This window comes from Acomys minous (assembly GCF_964271855.1).
Source record: "Acomys minous genome assembly, chromosome: 6".
Lineage (NCBI taxonomy): Eukaryota > Metazoa > Chordata > Mammalia > Rodentia > Muridae > Acomys > Acomys minous.
In genome coordinates this window covers 89,816,622-89,834,689 of record NC_140487.1, presented here as the reverse complement: position 1 = coordinate 89,834,689, position 18,068 = coordinate 89,816,622, and the positions used below count along the sequence as shown (strand labels likewise).

Genomic DNA, 18,068 nt, shown 5'->3' with positions numbered 1-18,068 from the left:
ATGGGTATCCAGGATGTTTCCAGTTCCTATATTTTGTAAATAGAATAGGAACAAATATGGATGAGAAATATTTTTGTTGTTGGATATATAATCCTGTGGGTACACACCCAGGAATGTTATAGCTGGGTCATATGGTAGTTTGATTTCTACCTTTTTGAAGAACCGCCATACTGATCTTTATACTGTAGGACATGAGAGCACCAGTACACCAGGCCTACAGTTTCTCAGGACCAGAGGATAATGGGCAACCACGTCTCTGGATTACATAGGACAGAAACCTGCAACCAGAATTTCAGTCTAGTGACCTCAGAGGTCTGTGAAGAGCCCAAGCTTTGGCTACAGTGACTACAGGGTCCTGTGAAGACTGGAGCTTTGGTTCTGTGATCCGTGATGTCATTGACAGCTTGGAGTTATGATTTCTGAAGCTATAGTAGTAATTGGAGGAACTGGAGTCTACTGTAATGATTCCAGAGATCACTTGGACCTGTAGACCTAACTACAGCCTCCAGAGAGTAGACAGACTTCACTGGGTCATGTTTGGATCCTGCGTCCAGTAGGTACATAGAAACCAAGTGGTGATCATGGTTTTGACTACATCCGGTCACCTTAGTGCTGAGACTCCTTTGATTCTGTGGTCATAGAGCCAAGACAGGATCACTGCAGCTAACCACCTAATAATCAATAGAATCAACAATAGGACTGGAGACTGTGTACCCACTGGAGGCAGGATACAACATGACCAATTGAAGTCTATCTACTGAAGATATGATATTGATTTTCATTTATAATTTTAGATTCAGCAAGATAGGAAAGATGTTTGCTTCAAGTTTGCCAAATACAAATAGCCATATCACTATGAATGTAACAGTTATATAATCCTGATTGTTCATGCTTCTTCCTGATATATGTAGTTTATTTTATTTATGTGTAATAATATAAATATATATGTTTTTAAAAGAAATATAATAATAAAATAAATGATAAGGAAACAAAAATTTTAATATAAAAAATTAATGATCAATAGTCTCACCAGTCCTCCTAGCTGAGATTCTTTGATGAACACAGAGGCAAAATTTCTCAACAAAATACTTGCAAACAGAATTCAAACACAGCAAGAAGATTAGAAGGAAAAAATCCCTAGTACTGTAAACCTAACTAGCTATCCAGTGCTAGTGAAGTCATGGTTATTGGAGGAGAACCAACAACCTCTAATTTATCAAACAAGTATAATCCTTAACAACAATCTATGAGCATCTGTCGCTATACCCACAGATAATGTATTTTTCACCTCCTCAAAAGGAAAGTTTTCATTGCAATAAAAACAGAAGAATGCTGAAAACAAAAACCAATAAAACCCAATGGATACATCCACAAAATACTCCCACACCTAAGACTTGAGGAGCACTGTGGGAGAGGGGCAGAACTACTGTAAGAGGCAGAGGATCAGGAAGCTTGCTGTGAGGTTGTGTCTCCTAATAATACCAAAAGCTACACATATAAAAGAAAAGTCTCACCAACATTATTGGCCAAACATGAGCTGAAGAAGGACAATGCCAATGCACATGCCAAAACAGGCCTCAGCCCCACACAAATAACTACAGGTAACGCAGAAAAACTGGGAGCAGATGTGGTCTTAATAGATCTTTTGGTGCCAAAAGGTCATCCTTGATATACATATAAATAACATATACACTAAACAGGTTATATTTAGGAATATATATACACACATGCACGCAGTAAGAATGAGAAAGAAGGTCATGACACTGAAAGAGAATGAGGATGGGAATGTGCGAAGGTTGACAGGGAGGAAATGGGGGGGGGAGAAATATTGTTATTACATAATAATATCAAAAATAAAATTAGAAAAAGTAGATTATACATTAAAATCATGTATGTTTCAACCCAGAAAAGTAAAGTTGGTTCCACATATGCAAACTAAAAAGGTGATACACCATATAAATCAATTTAATCATCTCAGTTAATATTGTGAATCATTTGAAAAAGTCTGGCATGCCTTCATGATAGAAGTTCTGCAGACTTTACAAATAGATGGAAGATACCCCAAAATAATAAAAGATATATGTGTAAATCTATAGCTAATGTTAAATGAAAAGAAACTGAGAGCAGCCTGGTCTACAAAATGAGTCCAGGACAGCCAAGGCTCCACAGAGAGACCCTGTCTCCAAAAACCAAAAAAAAAAAAAACAAAAACAAAAAAAGAAACTGAGAGCATTTTCTCTAAAATCCAGAACAAGAGAAGGATGCTTACTCTCCCCAGTCTTATTTGTTTTTTTTAATTCTCTTTATTTATTTATATTTTTCTTCTTTTTTTATTTTTAACACATTTTATTGAAAAATAAAATAATTTATATTACATCTCATTTTCTATCACATCCCATCCATCCTCCCATTCCTCCCTGCCTCCCACTTTCACCCCAATCCCCCTTCCCTATGACTGTGACCGAGGGGGACCTCCTCCCCATGAATATGGTGCTAGTATCAAGTCTCTTCTTGGTAGTCTGCTATCCTTCCTCCGAGTGCCATAGGGCCTCCCCAACAAAGGGACAAGGAAATCCCGAAATTTGTGGACAAATGGATTGAACTATAAATGATCATAATGAGTGAGCTAACCCAGAAGCAAAGAGACTCAAATGGTATATACTCACTTATAACTGGACACTAGCCCAAGGGGCAGGTCCCATGAAAGTCTTCACCTACCAGCAAAGTGGGATAGAGGGGAGGACATCCTATTGAGACTCTAGGTGAGAAAAATATAGGGGATAGGGAAGTAGGTGAATCCAGAGGGTCCTAGAAACCTACAAGAGGAACATTATGATGGGTAGATCTGAGCCCAGGGGTTCTGCTTGATCTAAGGCACCAACCAAGGACAATACGTGCAGTCATCATCAAACCCCTACCCAGATCTAGCCAAGGGATAGAACATTCTCCACAGTTAAGTGGAGACTGGGGACTGACTTTCACACGATCTCTGGTGCCCCATATTTGGCTATATTTCCCCAGTCTTATTTGATGTAGTACTCAAAGTCTTAGATATGACGAGAAAATGCTATGAAGATATGAAGAGAAAATGGACACAAATAGATAAGGATGAAGTTAAACTATCCCTTTTTGTAGGCCGCATGTTTCTTTACTTAAAAGGCTCTACTTACTGGTTCTTATAGATAACAACATTGTGTCACATATCAAGACCATTAGGAAGACTCACTATATGTTTATAGTAACTTGTTTATCTATCTCATAGAACTGGACTCCAGAAAATCCACAACTACAATTTTGTTGGTTTACATAAAATTTCTAAGACCTCATATTATTGTTTTGTGCACACATCCAAATAAAAGTCTCTGTCTGCTATTTCTCCAGCGACAGTTAACCTTGTATGTTAAACAAATTAAAACAAGGGACTATCAAACTAAACATATCTGAGATGGTGTTTCTTGATATTACAACAGATATAATTGATATAACCAAATTCTCTATATGTTATAAAACGGGAATTAATAATTCAGTAATTATGTTGTCATGTTGGGAAACTTCTTACACTAAACCTTCTGGTAAGGTATAAAAACCTGGACCGTGCCCAAGGAAAAGAAATTCTTTTAAAAGAATATGTATTTTATCAGGTTGTTACAAAATCAAAAACACTCAATTGGTAAAATAAGGAAATTTTCTACTTTTGCAATATTAGTATTATTGTAAAGGGCCTTTGGGTTCTTGACTAAGGTAAAAGTGATAAAAGTTACCTTTTATGAATCAAGTGAATATCAAAAAAGGCGCATTACAAGCTTAAGAAATGTAGAAAATACCGTTCCTAATTATGTGGATATTATTCACATATGATAAAAATAATAGCATTTCAATTGAGTGACAAGTTGGGTTGTGTCCAAAATTGATATACACATTGAAACCTTTAATCCTGGTATCTTAAAATATGACTTTATGGGGAGATAAGACCTTTGTATAAAAACTCAAGTTTGAAATAATTTAAGTACGCATAACGTAGTACGATTGGTGTCTTTATAAAAAGTGGAAATTAGGGACACACAACATAGAAAATACCATATTAACATGAAAGCCAAAACTGAAATGTTTCTACAAGCCAATAAGTACAAAACTTAATAACAAATCACCAGAAGCTAGAGAAAAATCATTGAACACATGATTTCACATAACATATGAAAGAAACAACCCTTTGTATGCCTTAACCTCAGGCTTCCTTTTGGAAAATCCAAGCGGCAATGACTTCTGCTCACTTAATCCATTCTGTCTACAATGTCTTGTACATCAGCCACATCAAACAAAAACAATGTGGAATTAGAAAATAAAAAATACCTCATAAACAAATTTCCACTTTTTATCAGAATCTTAAGGTTACAAAGAACCATCATATAATTGACACCAGACTATCCCTTCAGACAAGTCGACAAACACACAAACATAAACACACATACAATTAAAGGTAATTAACAATTTGTGTAAATACAATTATACCTATATTTCTTGTTAATATTTTGAATATTCTGGGTATCTACTATTCATTATTCAGAAACTGAAGTTGAAGACACTGAAATCTAGGAAGTGCCAGCTCCTATTAAATGGGACTATGCAATCATATTTTAATCATTCATTTAGAATAGACATTCAAAGAAAGTTTTATAAAGTTGCCAAATAGTGCCTGTTTTATTCCAAAACAACAATACCATTATTATATATTTAATCATGTATATCAGTAAAAATTTAATATTTCCATGCTAATTCACATTTCTTTGAATTATGGGAAAGTATTACTTCTGTTCTTTGTTTGTGTCCAATGTTTTATGATTGTAATGATTATTTTTTTACTTTTTGTTTATATGAAAACATACTTTGGTAACAATTATAGACATATTTTATGCTGTCATCAATTAATAATTGTTTCTAAAATTACAGAGAAACCTATTTCCAAAATACTTTGAGTGTCTCAAACTCATGTTGCATAGAAAAGTCATTCAAATAATAAAAATGAATAACATTGCCAAATGATGTCAGTTTTATTCTAAAACAGCAATACCACTCACATATTTGATAATATAGAGCACTAAAAATCCAGTGTTTCCAAGTTAATGCTAATTCCTTCATAAATAACTTTTCTCCAAAAACTTGTTTCACTATGATGAAAAACTAAGTGGACCGAATCACAATGAATGGTCATATTGAATTAGATTATGAGGAAATACCCTTATCAGGCAACTTAAAGATAAAAGTTTTTAATATACTTACCACTTTCAAAACAAGCATCAAAGGTAAGATGTCCTTTCTTGGGTTGTCCAGAATGTCCATTTGGAAGAACCGTGTATTTGCTCACATTCCCTCCAATGGCATCCTCATTTCCTGTATCATTGCCTATTCAAGCAAAAGTATTGAAAGGAATTCTAAGTGTGTTTTACAATATAAATCTAATAATATTTAATTTATTGAATGTAATTTGAAATTCAAAAGAGTTGAACTATTACCTCTATCACATACTAACATTAAGTCCTCTAATAATAAGAAAGAGAATCGTTAGCTCACCTTCCAAGGTAGTTCTATATTTAGATTTAAAGCAATCTAGCATTCCTACTGAAATCTAAAACACATTCATGAAATTGAGTCAACTCATTAATAACTGTTACTGTAATTCATCATAAATATGTGTTGTTTCAATATGAATGAGGAATTCTATAAATATCACTAGTGTCTACATGTTCCATCCCAAAAATAATCTGAGAATTGAAAGTTTAATTTTTCAGAAGTTACTTCTATTACTATGTAGAAAAGAAAAATGTCCGTTGATTGAACTAGAAAAACCCCAACAAAACAAAAAACCATAACTTACACAAATCAACCACAGAACTGGCACTGCATGTCAAACAAATAACTTAACATCAAATAATAATAAGGGCAATAAAAGATGAGCTGTAAGAATTGAATTTCCATTACAAGAGTATAGGCAGGCCAAGCATGGTGGCACACACCTGTAATTCAGGGAGGCAGAGGCAGGAGGAGCTCTGATGTCAAGACTAGCCTGGTACAAAGCGAGTCCAGGACAGCCAAGACTACACAGGGAAACCTTGTCTTGAAAAAAACAAAACAAAAGAAAAAAAACCCAAAGATTATAGAAAGATGAACATGTTCAAGGTTAAAGATTTCATACAAGAACTATAAGAGCATAAAAGCAACAGGAGTCACAGGCACACTAGAAATCCATGGCTAATTGAGGATGCTTCCTTAACTTCTGCCAGATAATTTGGAGAAACTTCAGGACCAGAACATTAGTTCAGGAAAAAATGCCCTTCATGCTAAATGCCTGTATAAAAACAATGGCTTTTTATTATAGAAAATTTACAAAATTCTATCACTGTCCGCATCTCTTATGAGAAAAATAAAAGGCTGTATTCAACTAGGGGGAAAAAACAGAAACCTTACCATCTTGGTATAAAACGAGAAATCATTTCAGGAAGGAAATAATAAAAGAAAAGTCTTTGACACAAGTACATGCATAAATAGTCACAGGCTCAAGATTCTAGATCATATTTTTTATCTAGGATAAAAAATCTTTCCATCAAGACCAAAGATTCAGAGAGTATTTTGGTGCTAAAGGAGACATACATAAGATCATGAAAACTCCTATTGCTGAACCCTAGCTAGAAGACACTGAATAATAAGTGATAGTAATCTACTTTCATAATGTAGGCAGAAACATGGAAATCAACTTCTGTGTGGGCCTAGAGAGATGGTTCAGAAGTATAGAGCATGTGCTGCTCTTACAGAGGTCCAAAGTTTGGTTCCCAGCACCCACATATGGTAGCTAACAAATCACCTGTAACCACAGCTCTAAGGGGAATCCAATGGCTCTGGAATCTGTGAACACCTGTGGAACATAGCCACGCAGATATATACAGACACAAAATTAAACTGGTATAAACTAATCCTTAAAATAGAAAGGTTTCATGTAGCACAGCTGTCTAAGAAAAAAAATTAGTGGAATAGAACAATAAGGAAAAATTCTCAATCTCTCCAGACAACATCTTTTGTCTCCATGGGGTAACTTAAAGAATTTGAAACCAGTGGCAAACTGAAAAATAAAATAAAATCTGAAAGGTAGGCAACGTCCTCAAAAACTTTAAATGAAATGTTGAGATAATATCTTGTGTATTGTATGGATGCAACACATGTCAATAAAAAAAAGTTCATGGCCTTAGTTTAGGCAGGAAACAGGAGGTAGAATATCTGGCAGACAGAAAGGATTCTGGGATAGAGCCAGGCTCAGGAGATTCAGCCAGCAAAACGTGAGGAGAATGGACACATGACACCTGAGCACAGGTAACCAGCCACATGGCAAAATTTAGATTAGTTAATGGGTTAGTTTAAGTTATGAGCTAGTCATAGAAGAGCTCGCTATATGGCCTAGGAATTTGTAGATTTCATGAGTCTCATGATTATTCCAAGAGCTATGAAAGGGAGAAAAACCACCCACAACATAACAGCCCCCAACAATGGAAAGGGGTCCATCCACTCCAAAGTAGAAATAATGTTTATATAATTTCTGATGTCTTAAAGTAGAAATCCAACATTCAATAGAAAACTGTAGAACATACAAAAATTACCAAAAAAAAAAAAAAAGAAATGGTCTATCCAATCCTGAGTAGAACACAGAAAACTAACAGGAGATAGGAGTGGAGAGAAATGGGAGTGCAGAGGTGTGGAACATGTTCTGTTTTGCTGTTGTTTTTGTTTTGTTTTGTTTTTGTCAACATTACATGAACTAAAGTCATCCAGAAAGAAGAAACCTCAAGTGAGAAAATGTTTCAATTTGGGCATTTTTTTGATTGAAGATTGATGTGGAAGGACCAAGTCTACTGTGTGCCATGCAATCACTCGACAGGCAGTTCTGGGTTATATAAGAAAGTAAGCAGAGCAAGACATGGGAAGCAGGAAGGAAAGGAGTGCTCCTCCACGGCCTTGCTTCAGGTTCTGCCTCCATGTTCCTGCTTGAGTTCCTGCCCATATGTCATGCCATGATAAACTGAGATGTTTAGATTAACCCAAATACATTCTTTCCTACCCAAATCAATTTGGTCAGTGTTTCATCACAGCAAATAAAAGCAAAACAGGGTAAAATATTATGCTCAAGATATAGTATATACTTGTGTGGAAATATACTTATCAAAACCAATACCATTATGATCCTTTCTAGTTCCATCCATATGTCCACACATTTCTGGAAATCTTTGTTTTTAATAGCTAAGTAGTATTCCATAGAGTAAATGTACCACAGTTTCTTTATCCATTCTTCTACTGAGGGACACTTAGGCTGTTTCCAGGTTCTGGCTATTATGAATAAGGCTGCTATGAACATGGTTGAGCAAATGTCCTTGTGTGCTGGAGCATCTTCTGGGTATATTCCAAGGAGTAGAATAGCTGGGTCTTGAGGAAGCCCTATTCCCAGTTTTCTGAGATAGTGCCAGATAGATTTCGAAAGTTGTTGTACAAGTTAGCATTCCCACCAGCAACGAAGGAGTGTACACACCTCTTGCTGCACATCCTCGCAAGCATGTGGTGTCACTTCAGTTTTTGATCTTAGCCATTCTGATGGGTATAAGATGGAATCTCAGAGTCATTTGATTTGCATTTCTTTGATGATTAAAGATGTTGAGCATTTCTTTAAGTGTTTCTCAGCCATTTGATATTCCTCTGCTGAAAATTCTCTGTTTAGTTCTGAGCCCCATTTCTCAATTAGGTTATTTGGCTTGGTGGTAGTTAATTTCTTGAGTTCTTTATACATTTTGGATATTAGACCTTTGTCAGATGTAGGGTTGGTGAAGATCTTTTCCCAGTCTGTAGGCTGTCACTTTGTCCTATTGACAGTGTCTCCTGCCTTACAGAAGCTTCTCAGCCTCATAAGGTCCAATTTATTAATTGTTGACCTTAAGGCCTGGCCTGTTGGTGTTCTGTTCAGAAAGTTGTCTCTGGTGCCAATGTGTTCCTTAACGAGTGAGTTAACCCAGAAGCAGAAAGAGTCAAATGGTATATACTCCCTTACAATTGGACTAGCCCAAGGGGCATGTCCCATGAAATTTTTCACTTACCAGGAAATTGGAATAGATGTGAGGACATCCTTTTGGGACTCTAGGTGAGAGAAGTATGGGAGAATGAGGAAATAGAAGGATCCAGAGGGTCCTAAAAACCTACAAGAAGAACATTATGACAGGCAGATCTGGGCCCAGGGGTTCTGCTCAAACTACTGCACCAAAGACAATACATGCAGTAAACATCTAACCCCTATGCAGATCTAGCTAATGGACAGGACATTCTCCACAGTTGAGTGGAGAGCAGGGACTGACTTTCACACAAATTCTGGTGCCCCATATTTGACCACGTCCCCTGAGGCCTGGTGGCACTCAGAGGAAGGATAACAGGCTATCAAGGAGAGACTTGACACCCTATGACCATATAGTGGGGGAGGAGGTCCCCCTCAGTCACAGACATAGGGGAGGGGAATAGGGTGAAAGCAGGAGGGCGGAACAGGAGGATACAAGGGATGTCAAATAAACCAATACCATATATAGTGATTCTATCCCAATAAAAAATATACTACCTAAAACAAACTAAACAAAGACAGATGCAAAAGTTAGTAAATATTGTAATTACCATACAATATATCTTTTAAGACTAATTAAAATGTGAAAGGAACCTAATATATTTAGCTAGTAGGATAAAGTCTGTCGGAATGAGAATTTCTGTCTAGTGGGTAGAAAAAAAATATGGTTTCTGGGATAGAATTGACTTTTTATTTATGTTTTTGTTTGGGTTGGTTTTTGAAGTAAGGTCTCTCTACGTAGAGTTGGCTATCCTGGAACATTTTATATAGACCAAGCTGGCTTCAAACTCAGAGATCCACCTGCCTCTACCTCCAGATAAAAAGAAGTAAAGGATAAAAGGAATATGCTACCATGTGTGGCCCAGAATCTACTTTTGATGAAAAGTTTTAACTGAAATAAAAACTAAGAATTTAGAACATTGCATAAACAGTTGATAGCAGGTGTTAATTTTTAGGGTTTTACTTTGGGCAACATGGTAGCAACAAACTGCATTCTACCAAGAAATATTTTCTGATAGTGATGTTTTGTTTCCTTTCATGTTTTGTTTATTTGAGAAAGGTACTGACTCTGTGTCCCAGGGTATCTCAAATTTGAAGCAATCCTCCCTCAGCATCTCAAGTGCGGGAATTAATGGTGTGTGTCACCATACATAATAAGAAATCTTACAAGAGTCAACCAACACAACAGGTTTCAGTTGCCTTATTTAAGGAACTAACAGAGCCAACCAACCTTTAGCCTCCACCATCTGATCACTCAGCAACCATCAGCACTGAGGCAAAACCTCCACCAACGTAGATATAGCAACTTACTGAGACTCAGATAATTGCTAGCATTTTAATAAAATTCTTTAAGATACACAATACACATGTGTGCATTATATATATATATATATATATATATATATATATATATATATATATATATATATTACACGAGTTACACAAACAATATAATATAAAATAAACATTTCTAATACATTGAAAAAATTATGTAGATAATTTTATTGAGATATTTATTTTAATTCAGCAACTGGAACAGAACATATAATGCCTCTGTGGCATGCCTATATTCTATGAAATGAGTTATCAATGAAAACAGAATGTACAATGATTACTTTGGAAAATTGAAGTATTTATTTGTTTGAATGAAATAGACCACCACTGCTAGTCTATAGCTGATGAGAGCTAGAAATAATAGGTGTACAACAAAGACAAGCATCTTGTATGACCTCCAAATATAATACCAGATGCTAATTTACTTAACAAGTCCATTTACAGTTATGTGAGCTTAGAGCTTCTTTACATATAAATACAAATGATTTTTGCAAAATTTTCTAACCACAACTAAAATAAAAATCAAGAAAATTTGCATTTGATTTATTCATAATTCCAAAGAAATCATAATTTTAGGAAAATCATGCATGTAACCAATAGCATTGTCATTTTTTGAGGTAATTGCCACAACATTCATGTCAGTCAGCACTTGCAAGGCCTCGATTTATAGTAAATCCATGTACATCTATATGAACTGTAATCTCCACCCAGGAAGTACTAACTTAACTTGCCCATGTAAAGATAAGGAATTGCCCTCTGGTTTCACATAGCACATTGCTTACACCTTTATCTTGGATTTACTTTTCCAATGAATTTCCTCCTCTAGTGAGCATATAGTTTCACATCAAAAGATACTAATGTCTTATGTTTTATCAACCCTTTCTGCCTTTCCATCCCAAATATTATACAGTGCTTGACAAGATGTCAAAAACTTGTAAATATTTCTTGATTTATAAAAAAAATTTAAAGACAGGTCTAAGAGTTAAATTAAAATTTTGAAATGTTTGCTTACTTGATGAAAGCGTGTACTTTGTATGTTTTAAATTCAGCAATTGAACTAACAGTACTTCATATTTTATTATTTAATGTGTATGGATGTTTCACATGTCTGTCTGTATAACACATGTGGACCTGGTTCCGGGGGATGCTAGAAGGAGGAAATGGATTCTCTGGAAGAAGAGTCAGTGCTCTTAACCTCTGAGCCTCCTCTTCAGCCTCCAGTGTTTTAGACTTCTATCTTTCTATGATAACTAGGTATTATACAATGAGATCAAATGAAGAAAATAAACTGCAAACATTTGAGCATTAATTGACACAGACATAAACAATAAGAAATATTAATGTCACATTTTGGTTTATTATTATGTCAGTCATTTTTATATAAGCATAATCAAAGTATCCAACTTAAGTGATGAATGGTTTATTTAGTTGATATTTTCAGAAGGATCAGTCCATGATTGATTGGCCAGAAAGGCACAGTTGTGGGAAGAGCTTAGGGTGGGAGTCAGCAAATATTTCATAATCTGGTGGCAAACAGGAAGCTTGGAAGAATGTGGAGACGATCTCAGGATAGATAGCCATCAGGATATATCCTGTGACGTGCTTTGTCCAGCTAGCCTCTTCCTAAAGTGTCAAGGATCTCCCAACATAGCAGCACCAGCTGGGAATCAACCTTTCAGTACATTAACTTGTGGAGGACACTCAGAACTAAACCACAACAGTCATTTAAATAAACAAGGCAAGAAATAAAAAAGTGAGAAAACATACCTCAATCACTTTATGTACTTATGAAATTACAAACAGTTATGGCAATTACATGAGTACAAAATAATCCCAAATGATAGCTCACATTGCTAGAGTAATTTCTGAGTTCCTAATTTCTGTACATATTCATGTTTAGCCTAAAACTTGATTTATGCAATATTCAGATTCCAAAGCTGATTTTAAATGCTCTATATTTAGGCAAGGCATTAATAATTGTAGTATGACCAGATTTTAATAGCATAAAATTTGAGAAATTGAAAGTATTTTATTCAGATTTGTGCTATAGTATAACCTCTGTTAAATAATTTAACCACAGCGGGCCTGTTTTCTTAACTTACAATGTTTGTTGAGAGTCACATACACACACACACACAAAAAAAAAAAACCACATATATATATATATATATATATATATATATATATATATACCATAGAATACACTTCTTCAGTGAGTAGTCTCTTATTATTACCATTGTTACTATTGCTGAGACAGATATCACCAAATATGTATATTTATCAATATAATAAAAGATTAAGTTCTGTAGAGTATAAGGGAGAACTCACAAAAGGAAACTAGTTATTTAAAATCCATGAGGAAGGCATTCTGCCTTTTCCTTGAAGTAAACACTGAATACTGTAGCATCCTCTTCTATTATACATGAAAACACTCTCATTATCATTGGGTGCAACATATTTTTCTCAACATAGAGACAAAAAAGTGGACTGTTTTAGTTTTTAAGAGTCAAGAATGAAAGCCTAAATAGTTAAAAGTTTATTTTAAAGAAGTAAATATTAATTTTTAAATTTTGTTATTATGTATCTTGATTATTTAGGTTCTGCAGATTTATAAAAAATAACAACACAGAAAAATAGAAATAAATTATGAGTATATTTTGGGGGATGGGGAAAGATTTGTATTGTTAAATGTAGCAAGTACCTGGTGAGATAATATGATAATTATTTCTTATTTCAAACTAATAGGACTGTTGAGACAACTGGAAATAGATTTTAGAACAGTGTGGAATTTTGACACTGAAATGGGTTATGTTGCTGATGGATGTGACTAAAGCATACTTTGTTTTATATTTATGTTAAACTACTTCACACAGAGGATATAAGCAATTCATATTGCTCAATATACAGACATTTGCTTACTAACCAAAATTGACCCTTATAGACATCATGTTTTCTATCTCACAAACCAAAATACTTTTGAATAGGTAATGAATTATCTCAGTGTATAAGTGCAGCTACAGGGGTCTGTCAAAAGGCTCATTTTTATGCAACATTTCCAAAGATTGATAATTCTGGTTAAAGATTACATTAAAGATGAGGATTAGCCTACTAATCACAAATTCTCAACCACAACAATAATAAATCTGAAAGTTCGGCTTGAGAATGTTCTAAGAAACAGAATATATTTATTTGGGTTGGTCTTTGGAATTTTTTCTTTGTATATGTTTTAATTATTTTATTGTTCTTTAGTGCTTTTCAGATTCTTGTTTTGCTTTTCAGATTAGATCTCACCATGTAGGCCTGGCTGACCTGGTTTGGAACTCATTATGTAAACCAGGATTGCCTGGAATTCACAGAGATTTACCTGCCCCTGTCTCTCCAGTTCTGTAATTAAAGAAGTAAGGCTATTTCTTGTCTTTCTGTGACAAGTTCACTCATCAACTATATACCCCAGGCTGTCCTTAGATTCTCAATCATCCTGCCTAAGGCTCACAAGTACTATTTGCATTTGCCTCTGTACCTTGCTGTGAGAGCTTTAATCTCAGGGAACTAACAGCCATTATGCAGATTCTTTCTAGCACTTAAAATCTATGTATCCATTTGTTGACACTGTAAATATATTTACAAAATATATACTAATTGTTCACTTCTGAAACAAATTTGTAAAATGTACATGTTCCACTTCTCTCTAGGCATACACATTTGCAACACAAGCTAGTACCTAGTTTTTTTAAGCTACAGTTAACTACAGAATACTGCATAGACACTAAAGATCTAATTTTGTGTACATCCATCTTGTGCCTAGAACTAATGGTAATATACATGATCCATAAGCTGTAAATTAGTCCCTCATCCATTAAAAGAATTATAACACTCATGAAATGCTGACCATATAATAAGCAATTATGATAAATAATACAATATGTATTAAGAAATATTGTTTCAAATAAGCAAAAGCTGATTCCAAGACAGCAGTGTCTATCATGCACTGTATCTGATCTACCGCATGGAGACTAGGGGCCTGACAGGGAGCCACAGACTGCAAGAACTGGACAACACTGGACCAGTGAAGGACACCAAAAGCTACCTCCCAACATCAGAGAAAGCAAGGTGACTAAAGGCCAGTGTAAGAATGGAAACAACAAAAACCAAAACAATTCCGCATCTCCAGAACCCAGCTATCCCAAGGAAAGCAACCTTGACAACTCAAACACAATCAAAATACAAGAAAATGACCTCAAACCCTTACTAATGAAGATGATAATGGAGGAAACAAATAAAATCTGCATACAAATTTAAGATGGGCCAGCCAAGCAGGTTGAAGGTATAAAAGAAGACTATAGAGAGCCACTGGAAGAAATTAAGGAAAATGCAAACAATCAGATGAAGGAAATCAATAAAAGTTCAATCAGTTCAAGATCTGAAGATGAAAATGGAAACAATGATAAAGGCACAGGCAGAAGAAAGACAGGAGCAAGAGATCTTAGAGAAGAAAGCAAGCAGCACAGAGGTGAGCTTCTCTAGCGGAATCCAAGAAGTGAAAAAAATGAATCTCTGGAATAGAAGATACAGACATAGAACTCAAAGTAACCATAAAAGAAAATGATAAACCTGAAAAATCTCTGACAAAAAAATCCAAGAAATCAAGGACACCATGAGAAGATGAAACTTGAGGATAATAGGCATTGAGGAAAGAGAAGACACCTGACTCCAGGGCCCAGAAAATATCTTCTACAAAATCATAGAAGAAAATTCCCCCAATTTAAAGAAGGAGATGCATATAAACATACAAGAGTCCTATAGAACACCAAAAAGAATAGACAAGAAAAGAAAATATTCCCACCACATAATAATCAAAACACAAAACATACAGAACAAAGAAAAAAATATTAAAAGCAGCAAGAGAAAAGGGCCAAGTAAGATATAATGGCAAACTGATCAGCATTACATCCAACATCTCAGCAGAGACCATAAAAGCCAGAAGGGCCTGGAAAGAGGTCCTGAAAACCATAAGAGGCCACAGATGTCAGGCAAGACTTCTATATCCAGGGAAACTATCCATAACCATTGATGGAGAAAAGATATTCCATGATAAAAACAAATTTAAATGGTACCTATCCACAAATCTGGCCTTACAGAAGTTACTAGAAGGAAGCTTCCAACACAAAGTGATAAGCTACTACAACCAACATCAAAATCAAGGGACTTAACAGGCACTGGTCATTAATATCACTCAACATCAATTGTCTCAATTCTCGAATAAAAAGACAGAGACTAACTGAATGGATGCATAAACAAGACTCAACATTCCTCTGCATTCAAGAAATACATCTCAGCCATAAGGATAGGCATTACCTCAAGGTAAAATGCTAAAATAGGTATTCCAAGCAAACAGACACAAGAAGCAAGCTAGTATAGCCATTTTAATATCTAATAAAAGACTTCAACCAAAATTAATCAAAATAGATGAAGATGGTCACCTCATACTCATCAAAGGTAATGTTAACCAACATGACATCACAATTCTAAACATCTATGCCCCCCAAGATAGGGCAGACACATTTGTAAAAGAACTATTAACAAAGCTTAAACCACACATCAACCCTCACATATTAATAGAGGGAGAATTCAACACCCCACTTTCACCAAAGTATAGATCATTGAAACAGAAACTCAACTGAGAAATAATGACACTGGCAAACATCATGAATCAAAGGAATCTAACAGATATCTACAGAACTTTTCACTGAAACACAAAGGATTATACCTTCTCCTCAGCACCCCATGGAACCTTCTCCAAAATTGATCATATAGTAGGTCACAAAGCAATCCTTAACAGATTCAAAAAGCTTGGAATAATAACTTGTATCTTATCAGATCACCATGGTCTAAAGCTGGACTTCAACAACAACAGAAATAACAAAAAGCCTACACACACATGGAAACTAAACAACTCTCTAATTAATGACAACTGGGTCAGGGAAGAAGTAAACAAAGAAATTAAGGACTTCCTGAAATTCAATGAAAATGAAAGAACAACATACCCAAATTTGGGGAGAAGGCACAGTGAAAGCAGTGCCAAAAGGAAAATTTATAGCACTATGTGCCTTTATGAAGAAATTGGAAACATCCCATATAAGCAACTTAATGACACATCTGAAAGCCCTAGAAAAAAAAGAAGCAGAAGCACCCAAAAATAGTAGATGTCTGGAAACAGTAAAACTCTGGGCTGAAATCAATAAATTAGAAACAAAGAGAACAATTCAAAGAATCAAGAAAACTAGAGCTGGTTCTTTGAGAAAATCAACAAGATAGACAAACCATTAGCCAAACTAACTAAAAGGCAAAAAGATGCTATCCAAATTAACAAAATGAGAAATGAAAAGGGAGACATAACAACAAACACTGAAGAAAAACAACAAACACTGAGGAATCATAAGATCCTACTTTAAAGGCATATATGCCACAAAATTTGAAAATCTAAGGGAAATGGACAATGCCAAATTTGAATCAAGATCAGATAAACAAATTAAATAGTCCTATTATCCTACAGAAATAGGAAGTCATTAATAGTCTGCCAACCAAAAAAAGTCAGGGTCAGATAGTTTCAGCACTGAATTCTACCAGACCGTTAAAGAGGAGGTAATACCAATACTCTTCAAGCTACTCCAAGAGATAGAAATGGATGGAACATTACCAAATTCATTCTATGAGGCCACAGTCACGTTGATACCTCACGAAGACTCAACAAAGAAAGAGAATTTCAGACCAATTTCTCTTATGAACATTGATGCAAAAATACTCAATAAGATACTCGCAAAACAAATACAAGAACATATTAAATATATCATTCACCATGACCAGACAGGCTTCATTCCAGGCATGCAGGGATGGTTTAACATACAGAATTCCATCAATGTAATCCACCATATAAAGAAACTGAAAGAAAAAAACACATGGTCATCTCCTTAGATGCAGAAAAAAGCATTTGACAAAATCCAACACTCATTCATGTTTAAAGATTTAGAGAGATCGAGAATACAAAGCACATACCTAAATATAATAAAGTCTACTTACAGCAAACTAATAGCCAACATCAAATTAAATGGAGAGATACTCAAGGAAATTCCTCTAAAATCGGGGACCAGACAAGGCTGTTCGCGTTCTCCATATCTCTTCAATATAGTTCTTGGAGTTCTAGCCAGAGCAATAAGAAAACAAAAGGAGATCAAGGGGATCCAAATGGGAAAGGAGGAAGTAAAATTATCCCTCTTTGCAGGTTATATGATTGTGTACATAAGTGACCCCAAAAATTCAACCAGAGAACTCCTACAGTGGATAAACACCTTCATCAAAATGGCTGGATAAAAAATTAACACAAAATGTCAGTAGCCTTCCTATATACAAATGACAATATGCAGAGGAAGAAATTAGGGAAACTACACCCTTCACGATATCCACAAACAATATATAGTATCTAGGAGTAACTCTAACCAAGCAAATGAAGAACTTGTTTGAAAAAACTTCAAATCTCTGAATAAGGAGTTTGAAGTTGACATCAGAAGATGGAATGATCTCCCTTGTTCATGGATTGGGA

At 35.1% G+C, this 18,068-nt stretch overlaps 1 protein-coding gene across 5 annotated transcripts in view; it reads right to left on the bottom strand.

Annotated features, from left to right (window-relative positions):
• Nucleotides 1–18,068, bottom strand: part of LOC311600411 (BEN domain-containing protein 5) — a 1,156,253-nt gene that overhangs the window by 1,072,786 nt on the left and 65,399 nt on the right. For all 5 annotated transcript variants that reach the window (XM_084787055.1, XM_084787054.1, XM_084787050.1 and 2 more), the window contains exon 2: nucleotides 5,278–5,400. In XM_084787055.1, the coding sequence (XP_084643181.1) occupies nucleotides 5,278–5,400 (123 nt within the window). The remainder of the gene's footprint in view (nucleotides 1–5,277; nucleotides 5,401–18,068) is intronic.